The sequence below is a fragment of the Mchenga conophoros genome, linkage group LG15 (assembly GCF_057382185.1).
Source record: "Mchenga conophoros isolate Kocher_MC1m ecotype Shallow Benthic linkage group LG15, M_conophoros_male_GT1.1, whole genome shotgun sequence".
Lineage (NCBI taxonomy): Eukaryota > Metazoa > Chordata > Actinopteri > Cichliformes > Cichlidae > Mchenga > Mchenga conophoros.
In genome coordinates, this window is record NC_140540.1 from 17,762,045 (window position 1) to 17,786,836 (window position 24,792).

At 40.3% G+C, this 24,792-nt stretch overlaps 2 protein-coding genes across 6 annotated transcripts in view; one reads left to right on the forward strand and one right to left on the reverse strand.

Moving 5' to 3' along the window:
- Positions 1-10,495, forward strand: clu (clusterin). Of its 2 annotated transcripts, XM_085245793.1 has the most exons (10): positions 2-151; positions 3,791-3,963; positions 4,816-4,964; positions 5,305-5,475; positions 5,616-5,786; positions 5,925-6,138; positions 6,863-7,003; positions 8,890-9,110; positions 9,428-9,615; positions 9,865-10,495. In XM_085245793.1, the coding sequence occupies exons 2-10, from the start codon at positions 3,846-3,848 to the stop codon at positions 9,875-9,877; spliced, it is 1,386 nt and encodes a 461-aa protein (XP_085101919.1). In that variant the 5' UTR covers positions 2-151; positions 3,791-3,845; the 3' UTR covers positions 9,878-10,495. The 2 variants fall into 2 exon arrangements, with proteins under 2 accessions (XP_085101920.1, XP_085101919.1); XM_085245794.1 differs by lacking the exon at positions 9,865-10,495 and having other exon boundaries at positions 1-151; positions 9,428-9,619.
- Positions 9,696-24,792, reverse strand: part of reps1 (RALBP1 associated Eps domain containing 1) — a 21,168-nt gene continuing 6,071 nt past the window's right edge. For 3 of the 4 annotated variants that reach the window (XM_085245791.1, XM_085245790.1, XM_085245789.1), the window contains 16 exons: positions 24,377-24,539; positions 23,467-23,597; positions 21,754-21,916; positions 21,610-21,673; positions 20,687-20,841; positions 20,030-20,151; positions 19,551-19,631; positions 18,251-18,338; positions 17,633-17,734; positions 16,049-16,109; positions 15,650-15,848; positions 15,368-15,562; positions 14,838-14,927; positions 14,532-14,689; positions 14,340-14,445; positions 9,696-14,244 (listed from right to left, as the gene is read on the reverse strand). In XM_085245791.1, coding sequence (XP_085101917.1) covers positions 14,176-14,244; positions 14,340-14,445; positions 14,532-14,689; positions 14,838-14,927; positions 15,368-15,562; positions 15,650-15,848; positions 16,049-16,109; positions 17,633-17,734; positions 18,251-18,338; positions 19,551-19,631; positions 20,030-20,151; positions 20,687-20,841; positions 21,610-21,673; positions 21,754-21,916; positions 23,467-23,597; positions 24,377-24,539 — 1,947 coding nt within the window. In that variant the 3' untranslated portion in view covers positions 9,696-14,175. The remainder of the gene's footprint in view (positions 14,245-14,339; positions 14,446-14,531; positions 14,690-14,837; positions 14,928-15,367; positions 15,563-15,649; positions 15,849-16,048; positions 16,110-17,632; positions 17,735-18,250; positions 18,339-19,550; positions 19,632-20,029; positions 20,152-20,686; positions 20,842-21,609; positions 21,674-21,753; positions 21,917-23,466; positions 23,598-24,376; positions 24,540-24,792) is intronic. The other variant, XM_085245792.1, reaches the window with a different exon arrangement.

Sequence of the window (24,792 nt, forward strand, 5' to 3'; positions counted from 1 at the left end):
ATTGCGGTACTTTTGAGAGCTGGATGCGGCGGCAGCAGCATGCTCGGTCATCACATGTCTGCACCGTCCCCGTTATCCGCTGGTATAAATAAGAGCAGCAGCGAGCCTGGGGCAGCTTCGGACGAGCTGGAGTCTCAGGAAACAAACAGAGGTGAGTCAGAGGACCTTTGCTTTTTGCAGGTCGGTGTTTTTGTGTGCAGACTGTGGTGGTTACATTTTTATATAAGCTATAACATATTTAAACAAAACAGAACAGACCTCGTTTGCATTTTTGCAGGTTTTGCAGATAAAACGTCAGACTGTAAAAATCACTTCTAACTTATTAATTAAAACCATGTCGTGTTATACCCTTTCATGCGGTCGTGCTGACTGAAGGTGATTGCTGTTTAAATTGCTTACTCATGGGTGTGACCTCCATCTCTGGATCAAAACAACTGGATTAGGGGGTATGACGTCCCGCTGTGGTTTACTTCAATAACACGCTTCAGCATTTTACGCAGTGCTTGGTGCGTAAATAATAATAAAAACGTGAAACTAAATTATAAATCTGTAATCACATGCATGTTTGCAGGTTTTAAAATGTTAAACTATTAAAGCATTGCTGGATCTTTATCATTATTGTTACATTTTCTGGTTTATAAATAGAAATAGCCCTGACTCCTTCATGCCTATAGGACAGTTAAGTCCTATGGGTGAAGAAGTCCCCAAACACTTTAAATAATGAGGCCAGTGTCCCATTTTTGACAGATTAGTCCATTTTTTTCTTCTTATTTAAGCACCGGGAAAGTCATTAATGGGGGGACAGAAGCAAAAAGAGCAAATCCATCAGGCAAGATATTTTAGAAATACCTGGGTAATTTCACTGTCACTGTAACACTAGTTTAATAAAGAAATAGTAGAATAAAATGAAAGAAATTTAATTAAATCATTGCACAATATTAAACATTTTAAGTGAAATGTGCGAATAGTTGTGCAGCAGTATACTGTAGGGCAACAAGGTCATAAATACAAAGTTATGGTAGTGTAAGCTATTTTAGAGTATAAAGTGTAATTTGTATGAGATAAATGTTACAATAACAAAATGCAAAAAACAAAATTAGCAAGACATTTTGTATTTTTCTGATTTTATAAACATAAACTACAACATCAGACAAACACATTTGTTGTGTTCCCGATGCTTAAAGTGGCCGAGGTTTGCTTTAAAAATGAACAAAATTACTCTTCAGCGGCCAAGATTTCATTTCTCAGTACTAAATGTCTTTTAATAGTAATCTAAGTGTCAAATAAAATATTTACAATGGTAAATAAATACTTCCAGAAAATAAAGGTGACGTGTGGGAGACTGAGCAGATGTTGATGTCATACTGGTAATGCTGAACTTTCTAGAGGAACATCTGGAGAGGAGGAGTGTTGGTATTTCAGTTGTGTAACCAGGATACTTGCAGTTGTTGTTCAGCAAATAACACAACTGGGCCCGTGCATTGTTAATACTTTTCATTTGCCTAACTTTCTCTCCATCTCTCTCTCACACTGTTTTTTCTGTGCTTTTCATGTCAGCATTGCTCATTCTTTCCCCTCACTGAATGTCTGGCCTTACTCATTAGTTTTTTCTCTCATTACAAAAGGCTGGATTGGAAATAGTGTTTACAAACCTTCTAATTCCGGGCATGCTCTAATTAAGCAAGACGTTTAGTATTATGTGGATGATGACCTCACTGTGTTTGCTGTATGTTTAAAAACGCAGAAAGTTCATATAAGCAGCAGAAAGTGGGACATTTTATCTGCTCCCAGGTGGACGTCCAGTCCAGCCCTGCTGGATTTAGAACATCTGATGACATTTTGCAGTTTTTGAAGGACTGAAAAAAATATCCAGGAAGGTTACATCAGTGCTGATTTAAGACTATACTGTGTACTGTAACAAGAACACAGACAATGGACACAAAAAATCTAGATTGAAACTCTTTTAAGATGGCATAAACCTTTTCTGATTAGTAATTATTAATTCGCTGTGGGCATTTAATCATATAGTGCAAGCAGACCCAAAAAGTTTCCAAAGATAGAGAGCTTTCATACTGATTCTGGGGAAGAGTGTGTAAGCTGATCTGCAGGTCATCTTAAATATTCTTATTTGACTGAACCCATGCAGAGTCAGGGGTATGAATGGCCCTCTTTCAGTGGGATGATTGAATACATTCAGTAGGAGAGGGTTGAATAAATAAAGGGAACAGGAAATATAAACATCAACTACCAAACAATGAAAAAGTTCTTGACGGTTTTTGGGATGTTGCAGCAGATTTGTATGCATACTGTACTCTGCTTGTTTCCATAGAAACAGGAGGAGATTGTGGGCGAGCGACTGCAAACAAAAACACACTGTAGAAGATGAGCAAGACGCTCCTAAGACCTGTGCTTTTATACTGGGTGTGCAAACGCTTTGCTTCACCTGAAGTACCTGGTGCTTGCAGTGTGTCTGCATGAAGACACACTCATTAAGAACAGAACTAGAGGGGTAAATGCGTCGTTGGCTGAATCTTAATTCCAGCAGTTTAGAAGAAAGAAAAAGATGTTCATCTTGTCTCAACATGACAGATTTGCCCATTCACAAATCTTGTGGAAGACATTGGCAATCCTCTACATTTTCTTGATTTTTGGAAACCAACGAATCCCTCTTTAAATGTTTTCACTATACTTTCCTATTAAACAATGTCTGCTTTTTATGTGATCAGTTAGCTCTTTAAGCCTGAAAGCATCTGTGTAGCTACCCTTTTGCTCAATCAAAACTCTAAATCAGGGTGAAGAGCTTCATAAGAGTCTTGAAAAATTCTTAGTCGTAATTCTGCCAAATCTGATCCACAGCAAAAGCTACGTCCGGTTTAATCACCATAGAAATGGGCAGCCTTTCCACTGTGTGCGCCAAGTTCTGCAAACAAAACAAAAATAGCCTTTAAAAAAAAGTCTTCTAAGTAGATTTTTTCCTTTCTGTTATGTTTTGTGTCAAGTAAGCATGCGCATTATCTAATGGTGTGTAATTGTGTAAGTGTGTAATTTTGGTTATTATGGATGGTTAAACACTGAGCTAATCCTGATAAAGACTAATCTCCAGAAGGCTCCAGAAAAACAGCAAAATGAATCAGCAAAGTTCAGCTAGACTGCTGCATGTGGCCATGTGTTTTTAGAGAAAATAAGGATTATTGCTGACTGCAGAAATAATCAGCAGAGATTAGACTCCCACATGGGAGAGATTATTTATGCTGCTTGGGGAAAAGCTGCACAGAGAGGAGAGAAGCCTGGTCCAACTGACTGGTGAACTTCTCTGTCTTTGTCTGTCTCATGTCAGCGTGAGTGGGGGGTCATACACCACAGACATCCTCTGCTGAATATGTCATTGTTGGGTGAACGGGCAGCTGACCAAGCACACGTCAGAGAAGAAATGGGTAAATAGAGAAAGAGCCTGCTGTTCTATTATATAATGCCTCTGAAAGGCACTTTGGTCATTGCCGCAGGAGAACGCTGATCTGAACTCAAAACATCCTTTAATGATTGAAACTGGGGACGAATAAGATGTTCATCAGTTTGAATTATTTAGTGTTATTGATTGGTTATTTTTAGCTGTTGCCATGTAAGGGCACAAAACCGCTGAGCAAACGTGATGATTTTTTACTGCGTAGCTCCCCACCTGCTTTTTCTCCAGCTTCCATCGCCCTCTGGTGGAGATAAGGAGTCTGTGCAATGACATTTTTCACAGTCCAGAGTCAGTTTGGACTGAAACTGTGTTTGATTTACATTCCAGGTCTTTGGCATCATATTCACATCATTACCTGCTGGCCCTGCAAGAGTCAGAGAGGATGCTAATGATGATGATGATGATGAAGAGGAAAGGCTCGAAAGAGTCTTTGACCTTGGTGGCTCTTCTGGTGGCCTCAGCCAGCTGTATCCTTCCTCCGACAAAAGAAGATCTTAACCGTAAGTTTGCAGGGTGTGGAAAAAAGGGTTTAAAGGGCCAGTTCACACAAAAGGATTGATCTGATGACGTTAACAACTTGGTAGTTACGGAAGTAATGTTAGGGTTATCTAGATAAATAGCTTTTAATAGGGCAACAGATTTCTTTTCATGGTATTCCACTAATAGGAATCTTCCATTAGTGCTATAAAACTAAAGGTATTGAAGATGATGTCATTTTTTTCAAGCATATTTGTTAAAGTTGAGTCAAAGAGCAGCATAAAAGATTAAAAAAATAGTTAAAGGAAATATATAAACAAAAAAGGTGTTAACAATAACCAATAAAAGGCCCCTCAATTAGGCCTGGATATTTAGTATTCATGCAGATCTCCTTGTCTGTCAAATTTCTGTGATTTGTGCAATGCCAAGAGCTTGTAATATGCATGCATTACTGTTATGGAGGTCCGTGTTGTGTCTAGACACAGGGTAGTTGATATTCTATCTGCATGAGCACATTTGTGGTCTGTTAGTCTGCCCTTCAAATGTCTTTTGGTTCCTCCAGGGTGATAAAATACTCTGCAGCTGGGACTCTACAGACTCTGGAGTCTGTGGATGACAGACAGGGTGCTGAGGTTAATTTAATGACTAAATTCTAAATTCATTATTAAAAGATAATGCATAAATGTCCAGGTCTGTGTTACATTTGTGCTGTGATTCTACATACCGGACCGCTTAGGATATGTAGAATAAAATAATCGCCTGAGCAGAAGTTGACAGTGAGCAGAACAAACAGAACAGACGTCATGTAATATCAGTAACATTCAAGGCCATTTTATGGAAGTTAACATTTTCTGCGTGTTGTTTGTGGTTTACAGAGATTTCCATTCAGGGAGAAAAGTATCTGGACAGACAAATTGAAAATGCCATCAATGGAGTGAAGGAAATGAAGAGTGTGATGCAGAAATCTTCAGAGGAGCACAAGAGGTTTTTGGATGATCTGGAGAAAACCGAGCAGAAGAAAGAGGTAGCACTAATATTAAGCACTATATGTTTTAACAGTATCTTTGTTGGCGATGCTCTAGGGGAATAAGTGAAGTAAAGATGTCTAGTGATTTGGGTTTTTTGGGCCACAACACACAGAAAAGTAATTTTTTAATGTTCCAGAGGTTTAGACTTTGTTTTTAAATGTTTAACAGCGAGAAAGTGTTCTCTTTTTTTCACTTAAATCTGTCCGTGCTGCAGATAAGAACATATTTCCTGAGAGAATTTACTCTAAACTGACGATTCTCACATTTAACACAAAAGGACGAGATAATTATTACCAAAGATGGGGCCAGAATAAAGTTGGATGTTTTAATGTATAGGAAGCGATGCGTACAGCTCAGGAGATGGAGGCCAAGCTGGAGAAGGAGGAGGAGGTTTGTAACGAGACCATGAAGGCTCTGTGGGAGGAGTGCAAGCCTTGTCTGAAGAACACCTGTGTGAAATACTACTCCCGAACCTGCAGCAGCGGATCTGGACTGGTGGGACGTCAGGTCAGACACTAAAGGAGATACAACACTATGCATATTTCATCCTTTCGCCTTCATCATTCTTCTTCTCTCCCCTGAAATATTAAGCCATGAAAGACATTTTAAGTTTGATTCAAAATGATACCTGCTCCTTCGGTCTGCAGCTGGAGGAGGTTCTGAATAGAACATCTCCTTTCTCCATCTGGATCAATGGAGAGAAGATCGACATCCTGGAGCAAGAAGGACAACGGCAGAACAGAGAGTTCAAGAACCTGGAGGAAAAATACACAGAGATGGCCGACGGCGTGGACAACATATTCACAGATAGCATGAAGGTACAGTTTACCTTTGCTTGTTTATGTGCAGAATAAATCTTTAAGCACCACTTCCTCTTTGAACAAGTATACAGCAAACACACTCACTCACTACATCAGTACCAGCATCAGCTCGGTCTCTGTATTTGTTGTTTTCAGGTGGCCGATTATGTGCACTACAGCCCTCCTGTGATCTATTTGCCTAACTTCCTGTCGCCGTACGCTCGCCGCGGCAGAAGCATCCGCTCTCTGTTCCACGATCCTTTCCACGGCTTCCAGAACTTGTTCTCCCCTATGATGGGAATGAGCCGGAACTTCTTCAGTTCCATGGGCTCCATGATGGACATGGACAGTGACACTGTTCCCAATGAGGGTCGGTTTTTCTGTCAGGTTCAATGTTTTTATTCAGAAACTATCTAGAGAGCTATCGGCTGCAGAATCACACATGCTGTAAACTCAAAAAACCCCTCGTTTTAATGAAAGTAATGTGTGCTGAGAGCTTTTAAGTCTAACTACAGACTGTCTATAAAATGTGGACGTCGCTTGTGGACCCTTAAGTTGCATTCTTTGTAATGACCAGCAGGGGGGGTTCAACTCATCTGGTTGCAAAAGGTAGTCAGGGTATATAGAAGCCTTTAGTGACTATATATCCACCATTTACTTGATCTTTGATCTCAGTGAACAGGTTCGTGATCAGACTATAGTCTCAAGTAATAGCTTGAGACCATAAACATAAAATTGTATTAATGACATTAGAGTACCGTTTGGTCTGTGATTTTAGCATGTTGTTAGGCGTTTTTTGTCAAAATGATGATATAATTGAAAATGCATAATTAAGGTTTTGTGGCTATAACTTAGATGTAATATATAACCTGTGCAGCTGTAAACGGCATTGCTGCATTGGCTGATAAATAACTTACTAGGTAATAATTGGTTTAGCTTAAATAAAAAGCAAATCTCCTCTGGTTTCTGTGGAGTCACATGACCAATAGTGACGTTCAGACAAGAAAAATTTAATTCGTGTGCAGAGGCACATCACTGTTGGGTTTTATTTTCACATGAAACGTTCATAACGCGCGTTTGTGTCATTCACACAGATGGTAACGTAAATGAGGACGTGATCATCACCAAACCTTACGGTAACGGCAGGATGACCTGCAGAGAGATCCGTCGCAACTCAGCCGGCTGCTTCAAGTTCCGCGACGAGTGTCAGAAGTGCAAAGAAATCCAGCACATTGGTAAGATGGTGTCTCGTTCATTGACTAAAACCTTTTATTCCCCCTGTTAACATGGATACAGGAGTAAAAATAGTTAAGATGGAGCATATGGGAAATATTACCAAAATAAATTAAAATATCATCCTTCATTATTTAAAAAAAATTATATAAGAAGCCATCAAACTGCCTTTCATCCAAATTCGACTGGCAGGAAGCCAGGTTCTGAGACCTGAATAATGATCCAGGGATGTCTTGATTAGAGCAGCACAATTAATATTTATAGAGAGTGTAATTTAATCATGTGATCTCTTCCTTTGTGTCGATGATGCTATTGTTACTCTTCCATTAAACGGCAGGACAGAACTGGGCTCTGACACAAAAGCATCTATTTATAGACTCTTGGAAAATACAAAGAGCTTTGTTTTGTTTTTGCGCTCAGAGGGATCCATCAGCTAGTTGATTTGAACTAGCTATAAATTATAGTTTCAATTTTAAACAATGAAAAGCAGCTGGAACTCTTTGTTTCCCTGTTTTTCATTTTTAAATCAGTGGCATAATATCAAGGCTCTATGTACGGTTGTCCTAACTAAAATACTCCGGTCTGGACAGAAGTAACGGTCTGCAGTGTCTCTTATTCTTGTAATTCAGGTGTTTTTCAGTCCCATTGCTACATTGTATAAAGTAAAACAGTTAGTCATGCAGTCTGTGAATGAACGGCTCATTCTAAAGACCTCATTCAATGGAGTGTGGTGCTATTATTGGATGCCACTACTGCAACAAATCAGTTCGGGAAATGACTTTGCATTATTACCACCTACAGTTGATCATGGGAAATCTGGGGGGAAAGTGGAAGAGTTTAGGAACCAAAGCAACTCAGCCACAAAGTTATAGAACAGGGTCGCTAATTGCTGAGGCAAATAAGGCAGAGCTCCAATCCTCCTCTGGCATCAATATCAGCACATAAACTGTGCACCCGGAGCTTCGTAGCATGAATTTCCATGACCAAGCAGCTCCTTTAGGTGTTTGTCTATGTGGCGTATCTGAGATTGAGACCAACAAAACTTGAATGTACAGATGTAGGATCGCAGAGGATGAATAACCGTGACCTGTTAAGGAGTTTTACCACAACCAGCAGGTTGAACTTTTTGCCTTATGTTGAAATATGGTAGTAACTGTTGCAAAAGTGAGGGTAAGAAACGTCATGTAGCTCAATTGTTTGGACAAAATTAGCTACATGTATTTCAAACATTTAAAAGAATAAAGAATATATGGGCATTCAGCAAAAAAAAATAAAAAAAAAATCCGATGCATTATTGTCTGAATATAAGTAACTCAAATTTATGCTCAAAAAGAAGCAGGAAGACATAAACTACCCCTCTTTCCTGTCTAATAAATGATAGCAATATTCATCCAACTTACCAGTGACCTACCACTGGCCCATATGCACATGCAAGTGCATTCATACCTACACATTATGTGCAGTCTTGCATATATATAATAGTCACAGCTGCTAAATATCAGCGGGTCTGCTTGCCTATAGCATAACTGCAGACTATTCTGAAATTGAAACATGTATGTGTGACAACGCTTTGGAGTTAATGCCTTAGAGATGACTCACTCCCCATCTTGTGTGTAGTACTTGTGAGGATAAGTTTGCCTTTCTTCCTCAATTACAGCAAGCACAGAGTAGTATTTTATTTCATTGTTTACTTTACTTTTAAAGGACTTTTTGGAAAGTAGTAGGTAGAAACAGATGTGCCAAACTAGGAGACCGCATTAGTGGTTGAATTTAAAAAAAAAGAAGAGGGGGTGGGGTCAGCATTTATCTAATTCATTTAAGCCTGATGTAGCAGTTAAGTGATTTTCCAACTTTACTCAAGCTCCACGATGATGTTTTTCCCTCACAGACTGCTCTGGGAAGAAACCTCTGGAGGGCCCCCTGAAGGAGGAGCTGGAGGAGGCTCTGGCCTTGGCCGAGCGTTTCACCCAGCAGTACAACTCCCTCCTGAAGAGGTTCGAAGAGCAGATGCTCAACACCTCCTCCATCTTGGATTTGTTCAACCGTCAGTTTGGCTGGGTGTCTTCTCTCGCGAACAACACCAGCGACGGCATCTTCAGTGTTCAGGCGGTAAGCACTGTTGCTTCATTTGACCTTAATTTAAAATATGCAATATTATGGTTGTAATTTGTTATCTAGATATAGTTATGCTTTTCAACACTTCTATTTTTATCACCTGAAAAACTTGTGTTAGGTGTCTAAGTACCGGTATCTGCCCACAGCTATTACAAGACAAAGAAAAACACCAAATCCTGCAAAATTATCCAACTTCTGAAAGATCCAGAAACGATTTTTCTCTTTATCATCAGTCATTTTAATCATTTGTTTCAGCTGCAACTTACAGAAACCCCCTGAAAAGCTAAAACCCCCACCTCCTTATGCTACAGGTGATGTGCAAGGACTCCGAGAAGAAGGTTGATGGGGAGGAGGAGCCTGGAGAAACCAAAGTGAGCGTGAAGCTCTTCGACTCACCATCCATGAACTTCACCGTGCCGAGCGAAATCCCCTGGAACGACCCCAAGTTCTCTGAAGTGGTAGCTCAGGAAGCTCTGGATCGCTACAAGGAAACCAGTGTGTGAGTGTCAGAGAGGACTGCAGCAGGCTGAAAATCATCAATTAAAGGATTATTTAAAAATGTTAGGAAGAGGACTAGGATTCAAAAAGATTGATTTTATTCATTTCCTTTTTCCTAACCCAGCACTGCTACTTTGACTTGTTGTGACATTGATTTAATGCCCTCCGTGACAGTTAACAGCCTGTGGATAACAGTTCACAGATCAGTGATAGATTCTGATCTCCATCTCTGTTGTTTCTTCTTCCACAGTGTCGTCAAATAAGCTGGATTTACTCCTGAACCTGCATCGTCTTCTGACCACAGAATGTTCTGGATTCATCAAAACGCACCTGAAACCCTGACGCTAACCCAATGTTCCTCTTCAAGTCCTGCCTTTGCAAACGACACAGTTTAACCTCAGAGGTTTATATTGTTACATTAGTCCTGCTGTAAGAGAAGATATTTAGTAGATAACAGCTCAGCTCATGTGTATAGTACTTCCAACAAACGCACTTGTATTACAGGCAACATGGGGGGGGGGGGCACTAGGCGACGTTTTTTTGTGCAGTTTTATTTTTGTGGAATTTGAAATGTATTCTTTTTGCATTCAGCCGCAGTCACACGTGATTAAAAAGATTGTTTTTCCATTAAAGATTGTACCAAGTTTTGAATGGTTGCAAAGATTTGAAGAAAACTGGAGCACTGAAGTAACTTTAATGGCTTGATCATTACTTTTGCAGAGCTCAGATACTTCCTGTATAGAGTTGATGAAAGCGATTTATTGGCTTTAATTAAAATCGTCGACCAAAGCTGGGAAGTTCAGGATTGCTTTGAGCCGCTCAGTAAAACAACCTAGAAATGAAGCAATATGTAGAAACTGAATAAAACCTGCTCTAACCTATTCCACTTCCCTGTCTACTCTTATTCTGAGTTTGTGTTTTACTTATAAGAAATTGATCAACGGCTCCGGTGGACAGACTACAACAAACTACCTCACAGGTCAAAGTTGAACTAAACCAGATAATTAACAAAAAGTCTGCTTTTATATTTTTTGGAGTAACTGGGGTGGCGTAATGCTTCAGTGCTTAGCATTGTGTTCCTGTGGATGTAAGAGTGTGAATGGTTTCTGCGATAGGTTTGGTGTACCCCTCCTCTCCCTCTGTGACAGCTGGGATGGGCTGCACTCTCCATAACCCTGTTAGATAATCATCCATCTTACAGTCTTGCTGTGATCATACTTTATCGTCGGAAGTTTAAAACAAGTGACGCTGACCAAAATCAAAATTTCTTGTTAGGCAAATATATAAAAACGGCTACACTATGGAACCCATTTTCTTCCCAACACCATTAAACCATGGGGTGATAAATTTCAAGTAAATTAGCGTCTTACTCCACATAGACATGATTTCGTCACATACTCTCGACAGAATTGTCAGATGTACATCCCTGCTGGCTAACTGGGGAAGTCTACCAGCATGGTCATAAAGAGTTTGAGACGACTTGTTTGGTGACTGGGTGCATTTTCTTTTAACCATTTCCAGATAAATTGAGTAAAGAGAGCAGTTTTTAAAATATTGTGCCGTTTTTTTATTTTTGTGTAAAAATCACACAGCTGCTAGTTGAATCTGCAGAGATACAGTACATCCATGCAGTTAAACATCTAGGGTTCCCACAGCCAAGAGAGAAGGAATTAAATAGAATATTCTTTCGCTGTTAGTCAGCAATTAATGCAAATTTACATATGAGTCCAAAAGTGTGTATCATATACAATATACAACACAGATCTGGGAGCGAATAGCATTCAAAATCCCATCAAAGACTTCATTACCGACTGATTGTTTCTGCCTGCCTGTATTGCCTTTTGGGTTAAAGGATGATGAGGGAGCTGTTGTGCTAGCAAAAATAAAATCAATCCCACTTGAAGGTGTCTAACAGGGTTTTAAATGGTACTAGTTCCAGGTCTGGAAACAACATGCGCACGCGCGCACACACACACACACACACACACACACACACACACACACACACACACACACACACATTACATCATCATCCTCAATAGCAGAAAAAAAAAAAAGAAGGCGAGCCTTGATAAAACAAGGAAGAGAGGTCAGTCAGCCGCTGTGGAAACCTGAACGCCGTCGGGGGAAGTAAGGCTTTAGAAGAAGACTGATGCTTCACCAAAAAAAAAAAAAACCAAACAACAACACAAGGATAAATCATTAATAAAAGAAAAATTCACTGACCAAAAACGGGGCATTTTATGACACTGGCACAAAAAAAAACAAAAAAAACAAAAACAAAAACATGAGAAATAAAACAAGTGGTTCATCATTTTTTTCATCTTAAAGCATCTTTTTAAATACACCTGAAAGACAACATGCAGATTAAAAGTAAGCAAAGAGAGACAACAAATAAAAGAAATTGTGAGGGAACAAGAGGGGGGGGGGGGGGAAGGTGGGGATTCAGTTCAAAGTGCAGTTGGGACATTCAGGTCTCCCACTCTGTTGACTGGTCTCCTGTTAAGCTTCATCTACACCCACAGATTTCAGGTGAAACTGCCCTGATACAACACTGATCTGGAGTTTACTTCCCTCTGGAGCCAGGAGCCCGGGGAAGTGGACTGCTCATCAGTACCACCCCAAAAAAAACACAACAAAAAGGCAAAAATACATCACAAACATACAGTAGATGAGGTTCTGGAAGAGCTACGATACAAAAACCAGAGTATACTGTTCACATGGTTGCTACTATCATCGGACAAACACTTAGGTATAGTTGGTCTGTGAGGATGTATCGCTCATTCTTGCATAGTGCTGACTGCCCGATTGGAAAACAGCTGTTTTGTTGTTGTTTTCTCTCTCTCTTTTTTTTTTTAAATCATCAAAAATCACTACCTGCTGCATCAGTTTGGATCTGTGCACATGTTTGCTGAAGAGAAATCACAGGCAAACTTCTCCCCAATCAGCAACAAATGTATTCTTCATAAACGCCGCTTCCTGCAATCAAACAGCTGGAATATCTTCAAACCCTTCATATGAACGTCTGTTCTTGACTCATAAAGGTGAAGTTAAAGTTTGGGAGAGAAAAAAAAAAGAAAAAAAAAGGAAACAAAACCCACAGCGTTAGAAAGAAAGCTGAAATGTCAAGCCAGAGCTAGGTTTGAAAGTAAATGAAGAAAACTTCAGGGAAAGAAAAGGTGGTGCATTTTTCTTCAAACACAGCCCGAGCGGAAGTGAAAGAGAAGAGTGAAAGTTCAGTCATTTGGCATAAAGTGAAACCCTTCAGTCACCACGATCCCAAAAAACAAAACACTGTAACACATAGAAAACAAAAAAAAACAAAAAACAGAAGACATGGCACTTTCACTCACTGCATCATGCCATCAACCACGCAAATGTTTACATGTAGACTTGAAGGGGGCGGTAAGAGAGGAAGGGTGGACTGAGTTCATGTCACAGGATGCGTCACCAAAAAAAAAAAAAAAAAAAAAAAAGCCTTCACCGTGTTGGTTTAGTCATTAAGCCCCACACAAACACACAAAAGGTCCTGTCTGGAGATAGCCCAGTATGTTTCACAAATAGAGAGGCGACTACACCAAACTCCATTTAGAAAAAGACAAATTTATCCTTACTTGCTTATTGACCGATGTACCGACGGATGATTTGTGCTGTAGACTTCCTTCGGTCTTCATGTGTCCCATTGCAAGCCCATAAAATCTGTGTTCTTTGGATTATTTCACAATAATGGACAGCCATGGGTGCCACATGTTCAGCAGAACAGACCATTCATGAGGATTCAAAAACAAGAAATGCCTTCAGAGCACTACAGTAGTAGCACGGATCAAAAAGTGAAAAGAGGAAAAATGTAACCTTTTTTTATAAACCAGAAACTTCTAAGTTTTAGCATATAATGCTCACTTAAAGCACAATTTGCCCGTCTTTACTCTTCCATGTCAATTTCGGTGTAATAAACAAGACCCAACCTGTCGAGTTTGTGACATCAGACGATATTAGAAGGTCTAAAATCTTTATAGGTCGTCTCAGTTCACTTACACAAAAGACGAAAAGAAAACTGTTTCGCCCCCTTTTTAAATTTTCTGCAGGAGTTTGGTGCAGCCGAGTCAAGCATACTGGTGCCAGCCACCAGGAACACAAATGCACAAACAGTCACACAAACATGACAAATACACTCCGCGTTTCTCCTTCAGTCATTCAGAGAGTGATTTAATCAAGACACCAGCAGTTTTATCTTCAGAGCGAACTTGGAGCTGGAGCGCTCTGCCTCTCAGTTTGCCGTCATCCTCCTCACCTTCGCCTCTCTTTAGCAAAAAGTGAAAAGTGCCAGTTTCTAAGATCCCCTCCCACTGGTAAGACTGTGCCCTCAGGTCTGTCCGGTTTACGATTGAGCAGTGTGTGATTGAGCGTGACAGTTTTTAACGGAATGCCCTGAGGCAGGTTGAAGCCTCCGGGAAAAGCCGAGATTGATGGAAGGAAAAGGAGAGGAGGAAGGGAGGAGTCACAACGAGGGCCACAGCCTTGATTCAGATGAACTACAGTAGAGTTGCTCTCCATATGTAGGTTAAAGATGGGAAAAGGGTCTGAGCTGCTCCAGCTGGACTTCTAGAGATATCCTTTCTTCAAGCAGATCCTGGGAAAAGAAAACAGGTGTGAGCAAAGCGGGAGTTAAAAGGAGAACAAAGTCTGTTTGCTAAAACTAGAAAACACTACTAATGTCTTCCATACCTTCAGCTGCTGCTGGAGCTCACTGTTAAGTCGTGCCAAAACAGTGTTTGTCTCCTTGTTCCTTCTGATTGAAGCCTGAATCGCCTTTTTATCCTTTCCAACTGACCTGCAAACAGAGAAATATGCTTTTTCTAAAGTGCTGATAAACACAACGCCCTGTAAAGTGTCCCCAACCAAAGCAAGTTTCTCCACCTGGGAATGGAAGGCTGAGTGGCCAGGACGGCGGCTATGACGTTAGATTTCTGTGGACCGTGCTGCTCGTCCTCCGGCCTCAGCTCGTCTTCAGACTTCAACCTTCGACGTACAGGTTTGGGGGGAGGAGCCAGGGGGCCGGAGGAGCCTTTGGCTCCCTGACGGGACAACAAAGAGTTTACCTCACTTTCACACAGTCTAATAAACAAGTGTGCCTATGAATTTCAGATTGCCTCTGATGTTCCACACAAACACAAAAAGTTTAAAAACCACTGGTCTTATTGAGTTTAAAGTTCAAAGACGTACAGAGTTGACTGTAGCTGAGGGTCTCTCATCAGCTTGGCCGTCACTCTTAACTGTTCTCAAGGGGCCGGCCCCCTCCGAAGGCTTGTCCCCCTGCGGACATAAACAAACAATGCATGTGAAAGTGAAAGTGTTTACTCAAATGTAACACAACAGCCACAGTTAAGAAATTAAAAGATGCAGATTGCAGATGGTTTGCAACAATAATATTTCATAAGAAGTCTAATATTTAATACTAGAAGACAAAAAAAACAAAAACAAAACAAAAAAACGGTAACATGGATGAAATCTGTCAATCAATGTGTGGGTTTAGAACATTATATAACAAAGGGAAGGAAAACTAAAATAAACAACCAATTGGGGATTTTGGGAAAGAGCAAAAGAAATACATTCAAAAATCAAAAGAATCAATACATTAACATCAACATATTATACACAAAGCCAGACTATAAATGCTATCTCTGAGAAGAACTGATGTTGTCTAGAGGAGCATCATTCTATTTCCAAACCCTGACCCTCCAGGATCGACCTACCTGTCCTGGCTCGATGTGTTTGTCCACCTCTGGTAGGCTTGAGGGCTGCTCAGAGGCTGCAAAGGCCTGAAACTGGCTGAAATCTGCAAAGTTGGGCTGCTGGGGAATCTGCTGTGGGGATGTGGTGGTGAGCACCGCCGCGCCTCCTGGTATACTCTCCGCCTCTACGCGATGCCCGGTGAGTGGTACTGATGTCTGGGGAGGGATGAAAGGGTGTCGTGACAGCTTTCGTAGTATCAAAATCACAAATAATGCCAATGACACATAAAATACTTTTCTTACTTGTGTGGGAAGCGGTCGTGGAGGCACAGCAGGAGGGTAAGCTATCGTAGAAGGTTGGGGTTGTCCTGTGGCAGACGTGGCAGCAAAGGTGCGATTCATGTCCAGAGATGAGGAGCGAGAGTGGGAGGGGTGGGGACGGGGTGGAGGGGGAGGCGGGGCTACCACCTTCAAAGCCTCTGGGGACGTACCCGACTGAGACCTGAGCACATTAATGTTTAAAGATTTACACACAGGATACAGTGCTTTATTTACAACACGATTCATCACAGTTCAGGTCTGGAGTTGATCATTGAACAGAGCTGCAACATGACCAACTGAGTAACAATGTGAGGAAGTAGAAAAACCCAAAAGCATCACTTTCAGTAATTGTCAGAAAGGACAGACAGAAAATGAACGAACCTCTGCCTTGTGATTGGCTCCTGGTCTGAGGTGAAAGAGTCTGAACTGCTGTAACCATCACCTTCATGAAAAGAAAAGAAAAAAACCCCACAAGCATACAAATCATGAGAAAATTAACAAAATGGTAGTTTTTTTTTTTTTAAATTCTTCCACAAAAAATTGGAATCTTAGTCTGGACTATCAGCAGCTGAACTGAGGTTATGAAGGCACCACCAAGGAAAGACAAATGTGAAATGGTACTAAGATAGTGCCTTTCTACCAAATGTAAGTATTTTCTATTGTATTCACCCAGTTACATGCCAATGGATGCATTTGGGGCAACTTGGGGTTCAGTACTTTGACATGTGGTATGGAGGAGCAGGGATTGGTAGACAACTGTCTCTACCACCTGAGCCACAGACACCTTCCAACATATAAGGGAAAAATACTTCCATTTTTATTTATTTATTTATTTTTAGTCTTGATTTTTGTATGTTACTTTAAAGTATCAAGGGTTTTCTTTTGTCATTAAATCGACTGCTTGCCAGATTTCTATCTGTAATTTTGTTCTTAATGATGTAACCTATGGCTGGGCCATATCATACCGTTCACGGTAATACCAGTATAATGTTGGGCAACGATAAGAAAATGAAATATCGCGATAGAATATGGGTAAAACGCGCATGCGCAGTGCCTTTGTTTTCATACACACATGGCGTAAAAAGCATGGCGACGGCGGAGAATGAGAAGGGCGAAAGTGGATCATTGAATGAAACGGATGAACCAGAATTGGTTTGAAAAAATGCTGCAACTTCAGTGGTGTGGAACTGGTTTAGCTTTCGTCCGTCAGATACACAACAAAGCACTATTTTTGGTAGCGCATGCTAGCGGGCCGTCGTTATTACCGTGTTTTTTGGAAAATACGGCACACTTAAAATCAATCCTTTGATTTTTCTGAAAATCGACAGTAGTGCCCCTTATAATCCTGCGTGCCTTATGTATGAATTCTGGTTGTGTTTACTGACCTCGAAACGATTTTATGTCGTACACGGCGCTCAGCAATCTGTCAAATGTTTCAGTACGACTTTGCTAAGCTACAAACCCGCACCGATTGATGGATTGTTGAAGCATTACGACTATCGTAGGCAGGAGGCTCGCGTATTGTGTGTGTATAACCTCTTTTTAAGTTTTGTGGATATTATACATGGTTATGCTGAGGATATGTCGGCCAGTTTCCACTGGAAATGCCTTTTGGTTAAACTGTCAGCAAGGAATTTGCATTTGCACTGTTAAAGTTTTCTATAACTTTAATCCACATAAAAACAGCTGCTTGTTTAAGTGAAAATACATTGCTGGGTTTTTTTGCACTAATAAAGTTGTGGAGTTGTAAAGTATTTTGTCTAGTGTCAATTATATCGTCATCGCAAATTTTCAAATGTATATCGTGATAAATATTTTTGATCATATCGCCCTGCTCTAGTATGTCCTTAAAATAGAAAGTGGATTAAAATGGCTAAACAAATAAATAACTGCATCATGTGTCGGATGATGTTTTCGGAACACCGTAGTAAAGCTCCCTGCCATAGCAGCTCATCTTTTACTCACCTACAGTGTTGGCAGCTACAAACTTCATGGAGGCGGGTAATTTGGCTTCTTCAGACAGTTCTGGAGGTTTAGCCAGCAGAGGACTGGTAGGATGATTGTGGTCTAAATATTGGAGGAAGGGGGAGATCACAAACAGGGGAAAGTGTTGAAGCAAATGCAGTCAATCAACAGGGAAAATTAAATGTTAGCAATTGGCTGTTAGTTTGGACAAAACGTGCTCAGTTGCAGAAAAACAAAAACATGTATATGAGTAATAAAAGCTCCTGTGAGGCGCTCTTTGAATCATTTCAAATGGTGACCTTTTGGATTTTTATTACTTTCCCAATAGTGCGCACTCTGCAAAGCACAAAGTAAGCTGACTGTATTAGCACAGCTGGATGTTTTCCCACCTGTTACAATATGTTTTTTCTTCAGTATATAAAGAACATACTAGCATGCTTTCTAATGCAATTAGGTCATAATTCTGTTTCAGTCATATTAAAGTTCCTTCACGTTGCTGCCCACAAAAACAGATTTAGAGGTCTGCCTGTTGCTGCACATGTGCATCAATATCATTATTATTTATTCAACTGTAAGTCAGGATTTGGACAGTCAGTTTAAGGTCAGAGAGTTTCTCACCACTGCCAGTCCTCTTCAGCTCCATCTCCTGCATGTGAATCTTACTGGGCGTCATCCGGATGGGAACTGGGTGAACGATGGCCGTGTCCTGTGGAAAAGAGACACAGAGAGGGTCAAACCGACAGGAAGAAGATAGGTAATTTTTTTTTTTTTTTTTTTTTTTTTTGCTGCTGGTCCTGTGAGGAGGAAGGGTCAACATGAAAACCTGTGTGGCACTCTTTTAGCTGACATGCTCACTGAGCATCTCATCAAACATGTTTAAATGAGAAGATGTGAAAGACCTGGAAACATATTTTCTAAATAAGCTTTTAAAAAAATAAATAAAAATAAAAGACGTGCCCATACAATTATACCCCCCCCCATCCTAAGGACAACTAAAAACAAACAAAAGACTGTTATTGTTTCAAAAATTATTTTCCGCTCCGAGTGTGTTCTTCACAGTTGGACAGCAAAGATCCTATGCACCCATTAAGATTTGGTGCATGGATGGCAGCGGAGAATTTAGCCACAAAAAACAAATTAAAAAAAGAATTTGTGGAGCTGTTTGGGCCTGCTGTCGGTGCAGGATTTTTCCACAGCAGAGAGAGATTTGGGGCTTTTTTTACTCCTACATCAGTGGGGTTACATTTACTTAAATTCTAAATTATTCAAATGGCTAAAAATAACTGTATTAGCCTTACATTCATACACAAACTGACTGCAGAAAATTCAACGGTCAATTAAGACTAACATGGAAAACTTTGATAAATCTAATTTTTGGGAGATTTATAGGTTAAGCTTGATAAGTGTTTTGTTTTTGTTTTTAATCTTGAGTTTCAGCTCAGAATGGGAGTACATAAAAGCAGTCTAAAAACAGATGCACACTCCTGCAATATAAAACCGTATTTGAAGTCAGAGCTATTTTTGGGACAATTATTTGTTTACGGTTTAAAAATTAAAAATACATAAACGTGAAGAACTTTGACTGTTCAAAAGTAAATGCACAACAGAATTGTGCACAACCTTTAGTTCTTAATCATGTGAGGAAAAATGCATCTCTTACAATCTTAAAATGTGATTGGTGGATGTGACTAAAGAAAAAAAAGAAAAAAAAAAAGGTGATGTCCAATAGAAACTGAGCAAGCCAAATCACAACACACACTTCTATTGCTGATGCACTTAATTGCACTTTGAAAGAACATCATGCAGGCAGTGAGACAGAGAGGACCTGAGAGAGATAGAGAGAAAAAGGGAGAGATCTGGAGAGGGTTAATGTCTGTCCATTAATGGTGAAACCATGCATGCTAAGTGATTGACTTACAGGGTCAGCTGGTGCAATGTTAGAGTCAAATTGGGTCAGAGTTTGTGAGCTGGAGGAGCGCTCGCTAAACGTCTCCCACTGCTGCAGGAGACAGACAGACAGTGAGAAAAAACATGTCAGTCAGTCAGCCAGTGCAGTGACATCACACATTTACATCATCAGTCTCAGCCTCTGCCGTGATGCCACACCGACGCGGCATCATCAGCAGGCGTGGAAACAAAACGGACATTGCCGACTTTCATACACAGTCTCAAGAAGTGAGAGAGGAGGTGCTGAATTATCAGAAAATATGTTTGATGATGAATAGGATGACGTGGCACTCGAATTATAATGGATGGATAAAGAGAGAGCAACCTCACTTAATTAACCCTGAGCAATTAAGATGAATCAAACGCAAACGGAGCAAAAGCAAACAGCCTCGAGTTTAGAGGATGTGTAAAAACGACAAATATAGTCATGTGGTGCGTGCACGTTGGAACCTCGTTGCTCTGGTTCATCTCTGGCCAGGCTTGATTGAGCGAAGGCATAGAGGGAGACTTGTTGGGGGTCACCTCTACTGGTGACGCAGAGTATCCAACATCAGCAGTCTGCTCTGGGACTTCTGGAAAAAAAAAAAAAATAGACACGAGTTAAATACACATAAATAAACTAAAAAAATCCACACAACATTACTTTTGGTTGGGATTCTTCAAAAAGATGAACTTCAGAGAAGAGCTTGAGATAAAACATTTTTTTCATGCAGTCAAAATGCCAACTACATTTAACCATCAATGGCAAAAATCGTGAAACTTCAAAGTGCAATCGTTTCTGCTTCTGAGTATTGCATAAGCACATAAGAAAGACTATTTCTCTGCTGTTTTCCTGATATGTAAAAAACAAGGTCAACACTGAATTATAACACTTGATAAACATGTTTGTTATGGCTATCAGCAACTGAGTCAATGTCAAGTTAAAAGAGGGCAGGAGAACACAAAACTGTGTCCTGAAAAGTGCAGCTCAGCCCAAAAATCAGTTAACTACTTCCAACATGCGGGTTTTGCACAATAACGCTGTTACCCTAGGTCTAATGAGGTGTGAGATAAGAAAATGAATAAAGGGTGCAGCAGAGAGAGGAAGAGAGAGGCAAGCCTGAGCACCTGCTGAGTCATCGAGGTCAATCAGCTTTGGCATCAGGCTTTCAGGAAGCTTCTCGGGGAGGTCGTAGCCATTCTTCCTGGCCACAACTAAGTGAAAGGCAGCGCAGAATTCATCCAGGGTCAGCGCTCCATCTTTATCAAAGTCTGACAGCTCCCTTTAAACACACATTAGACAGTAAGAATATCATATCATATACGGCATTACAGCAGACATTGAATCTGATCCGACTTGCCCATTTACATGCCGCGTTTGCTGCTTAGAGCTAGTGATACTAGTCATTATGAATCCTGTCAAAACAAGTTGTGTCAACTGACACTGCACGCTTCTTTGGAAATAATCCCATAAACAGGAACTGACAACTTGTTTTTGATGAGCTCGATTAGCCACAAACGTCTTACTCATCAGCAAAATAAAGCCAGGTTGGTTTGGAGTTAACAAAGAACTGGTGAAACACATTTTCTTTGCACCAACTACATATGGTCAAACCTTTTGTCTTTGTTGATGTTTGGCATTTTTTTTTAGTAAAAATTAGTCTTGAAGTTTAACAGTTAACCATATCCAGGTTGCACATGCTGTCCGATCAGTGATGATACATTCTGATAAAGAGCAAAGAAAAGCTTCTTGGTGTTTTTAGGATTAACTGCCACACACTGCACTTGTCTAAAAAGTAAATAAAGCTTTTACTACAGCTTCCTATTAAGTTTTATAAATATGAAATTAGGGATCTTTCAATAGAACAAAGGAGCACTGGTGCAAAGATCAATGCCCATCCTGCTCTAACCTACAGCATATCCGCATGTCAAACTGTTAAATGTGGCCATCAACTCCATTCAGGTGGTGAACGCGTGTTTATGGTGCCCTTAATTTCCCTTAGATACACAAACACACAGAGGCCATAAATAGCAGAAGAGCAGTGACTCACCAAATATGTGACAATTCTAAAATCGGTAGCTTTGATTTAGTGAAGAACTCTTTTGCTGCTGAACCTGAAACACGCAGAAACCACAGTTTATTAATAACCCATGTTTTATCCTGATAGCACGTGTGTGTGTATTTTTGTTCCTACCAGGTATGAAGCCAGTGAGGTCAGGCTGAATTGTTTTAAACTGGTTAATGTAATACTGCCTCTGCTCGTCTGTGATCTTCCACGGATCATCGTACGTGCTGGACTGTCGCTGGATCTCATTGGTCGTTGCAGCTGAGGCTACTGTTCGTATTGTTGTGCTTTCCTACGAGAACCCATTTACAGAAACATTTAAGAAAGACGAGCATAATTAAGTATTAAGAATAACACTTTAACCTATGCAAATCCAGCTTCTTCACTGTTAGTATGTACAGTGCGTGTCTCCCTGGCCCCCTACTCATACATACAAACTTGGCACTACAAGAAATCAAACCTTTAAAGAATAATATTCAAAACTGAAACAAAACAATGGTTACAGAACTTTCAGCCTAAAGTAGAACTGACTTTTTGCTTGTTAGCTCAGAACGACAAGAAGAAACTAAAAGAGGGCATGATGTGTACCTATAATTAGACAGTGGGTACAGAGGCCTTTGCCTGAGAAATGTCACAGAAGCTGCTCATGTTTCAGTCAAGCAGCAGCGTTTGCAGATAAAGTACTGATACAAGATGCTGGCTGACATTCAAGGCCCGATTGTGGTTACTGTGATATCTCGTGCTTTATGTTTGCAGTTTCTGATGGCAGACATTTGCATCACATTTTCCAGCTAAAATACTCTGTGTGGTCATCTTGTAACTTGCTGATCTATTAATGCTCTATTGAACTGTATCGCCTTCTCTAGGTCTGTATTGTGAGGGTGTACATGTGTCCTTTAATTTATAGCCTCACTTTGCTGTCTTCTCGTCCCATCTCTGCATAGTGATTGGCTAATGGTGGTAAAGATAGAATAGATCCAAAATATTTCTGAGCATTTCAGTGTTTTTATATTGGCAATGATTGACCTTAATTTTATCTCAGCTCACTTAGTAAGTGCAAAATGTCAAAAACTCCAAAAGTGGTGATTGTTGTTACTAACTGTGGGCTACACACTACCAAATACGCACACAACACAAGAGTGTTGAGTAGTTATGTTTTTAGGGGTTGTTTTTTTTACCCAAATCAAATGTTTGTTTGTTTGTTTTTTATATATATGGCCACGATTCACCTTATAGCTGTTTGGTTTAGTTCAAGGATTTCACTGGTGAAAATGAAAAAACTCATTTCCGTAATCAGAGCCCTTATTTAAAATAGTGGGTGTTCACTGTATTGTGAAAAAGAAGATTTTCACAGGACTATATGCTGTTTTGTGAAATCTGAACAAACGGCAAGACTTCTGGAACAATGACAGATAAAGCTCAGCCTAAACTTGGTCACGCAACAGGACAATGATCCCAAGCAGAGCAGCAAATCTACATTAGAATGGCTGAAAAAGAGAAGAATCATGGCGATGCACTGGCCCAGGCAAAGTCGAGATCTCAACCTGACTGAAATGTTGTGGCGGGGCCTTTGGAGAACCGCCCATAAATGAACTTCAAACTGAAGCAATATTAACAACATTGGGCCAAGTTTCAGCCACAATGATGTGAGAGATTGACAAAAATCATACGGCAACCCATTACTTCACATTATTGCTGCTGAAGTACTGAATCAGTGTAGTGTATCCAACATCCAACTAGCGCCTTGTAATTTAAGATGGAACGCTGATGTGCATCTTTCTAGCTTGCTTGTATAATGAAGCCTGTTGCAATAGGAAGCGAGTCGAACCAACAGTGCTGTACCTGGACTGATGATGGATGCATTGCTGGAAGCGTGCTGGAAGGCGGTGTGTCCGCTGTAAAACTGACCCAACTCTCCTGACCTGGAAGAGGTGGTGAGTGGGACAGCCACATGCCATCGCCAGCCACTGGACCTGAAAGGAGAAGGACAGGAAAGTATGTTTTTGCAAGTAATGTTAATTAAGAAGTTTTGTTTTCATACCATTCTTTGTAATATCTCAACTACTTTTTATGCTGGAAAAAAACAAAAAAAAAAGCAGGCACAATTACTTTGGTCCCCTAATGACAAACTGCAGCAAGTGTCTGTGTCAGCAAATATCATTAACAGCATGTAGGCGCTGCAAACAACAGGAAGTGGTACAAATGACAATTTATCACTGGAGTCAAAGCTAAAAGCAACTTTTACCACACTGTCACTTCTGTTTGCCCTTAGAGATGTTATTGTTATCATCTGCTGCTCGTGAGTGCTTGCAAGTGAAACCCCTGTCACATGCATTACCTTTTTTTTCTTTATTGAGGGCAAAAAAGAAAGAAAAAAAGCCATTTTAACTCAAATTGTTGCCACTTTTCTTTCTCTTTGTCCTTATTTTCATTATCAACAAATTTGCTCATCATCATCTTAAATAATTATTTAGTCTATAAAACATCTGAAAAGATTTGAACATTTTCCAAGATGAGTCCAGAAGCCCCACGTGCCTGGCATTCAGACCTTCTGTTTACGATGGGCACCCAATCAGAAGATGGGTCAAGGGATGATTTGCATCCGTATAAATAATAAGGATTGCTTTGAACTGTGAATGGAAATAAATGCAAATGCAAAGCTACTCAAGCAGAGTCTAAGATTAGAAATATGTTGTTGGAAATAGGCAGAATAGTTCTCCCTTTGAGAAACTATCATTAAGAAGTGGGTCACCTGTTTGTGGTTCTCTGAACTGCGTCCACACGGCTCCAGTTGCTGCCACCACAGGTTGTCGCTCTGCGTTTCCTCCACTGTGTTGCCGCTTGTGCTTCCTCCAGGAATGAGGTGAGGTTGGGGGAGACTGGTGAGGGGAGACCACTGGGGACGTTGGTTCAGGCTGGTGACATATTAAAAAAAAGAAAAAAAAAAAACAAACCGATGAAATAAACAAGCAGTTAAAAAGACATTTAGTACACATATAAGGAATCAGCAAACTTTAATAAGCATGATTTGAAGGTGGTAGTATTACTGCTTTAAAACAGTTCAGTGTTTTGGGCGTTAACCTTTAGATCACATCTAATACACAACAAGACGTCAATCTTCAACACGCCACATCCAAACCAAGACCAATAACTGCTACATCAATCAGT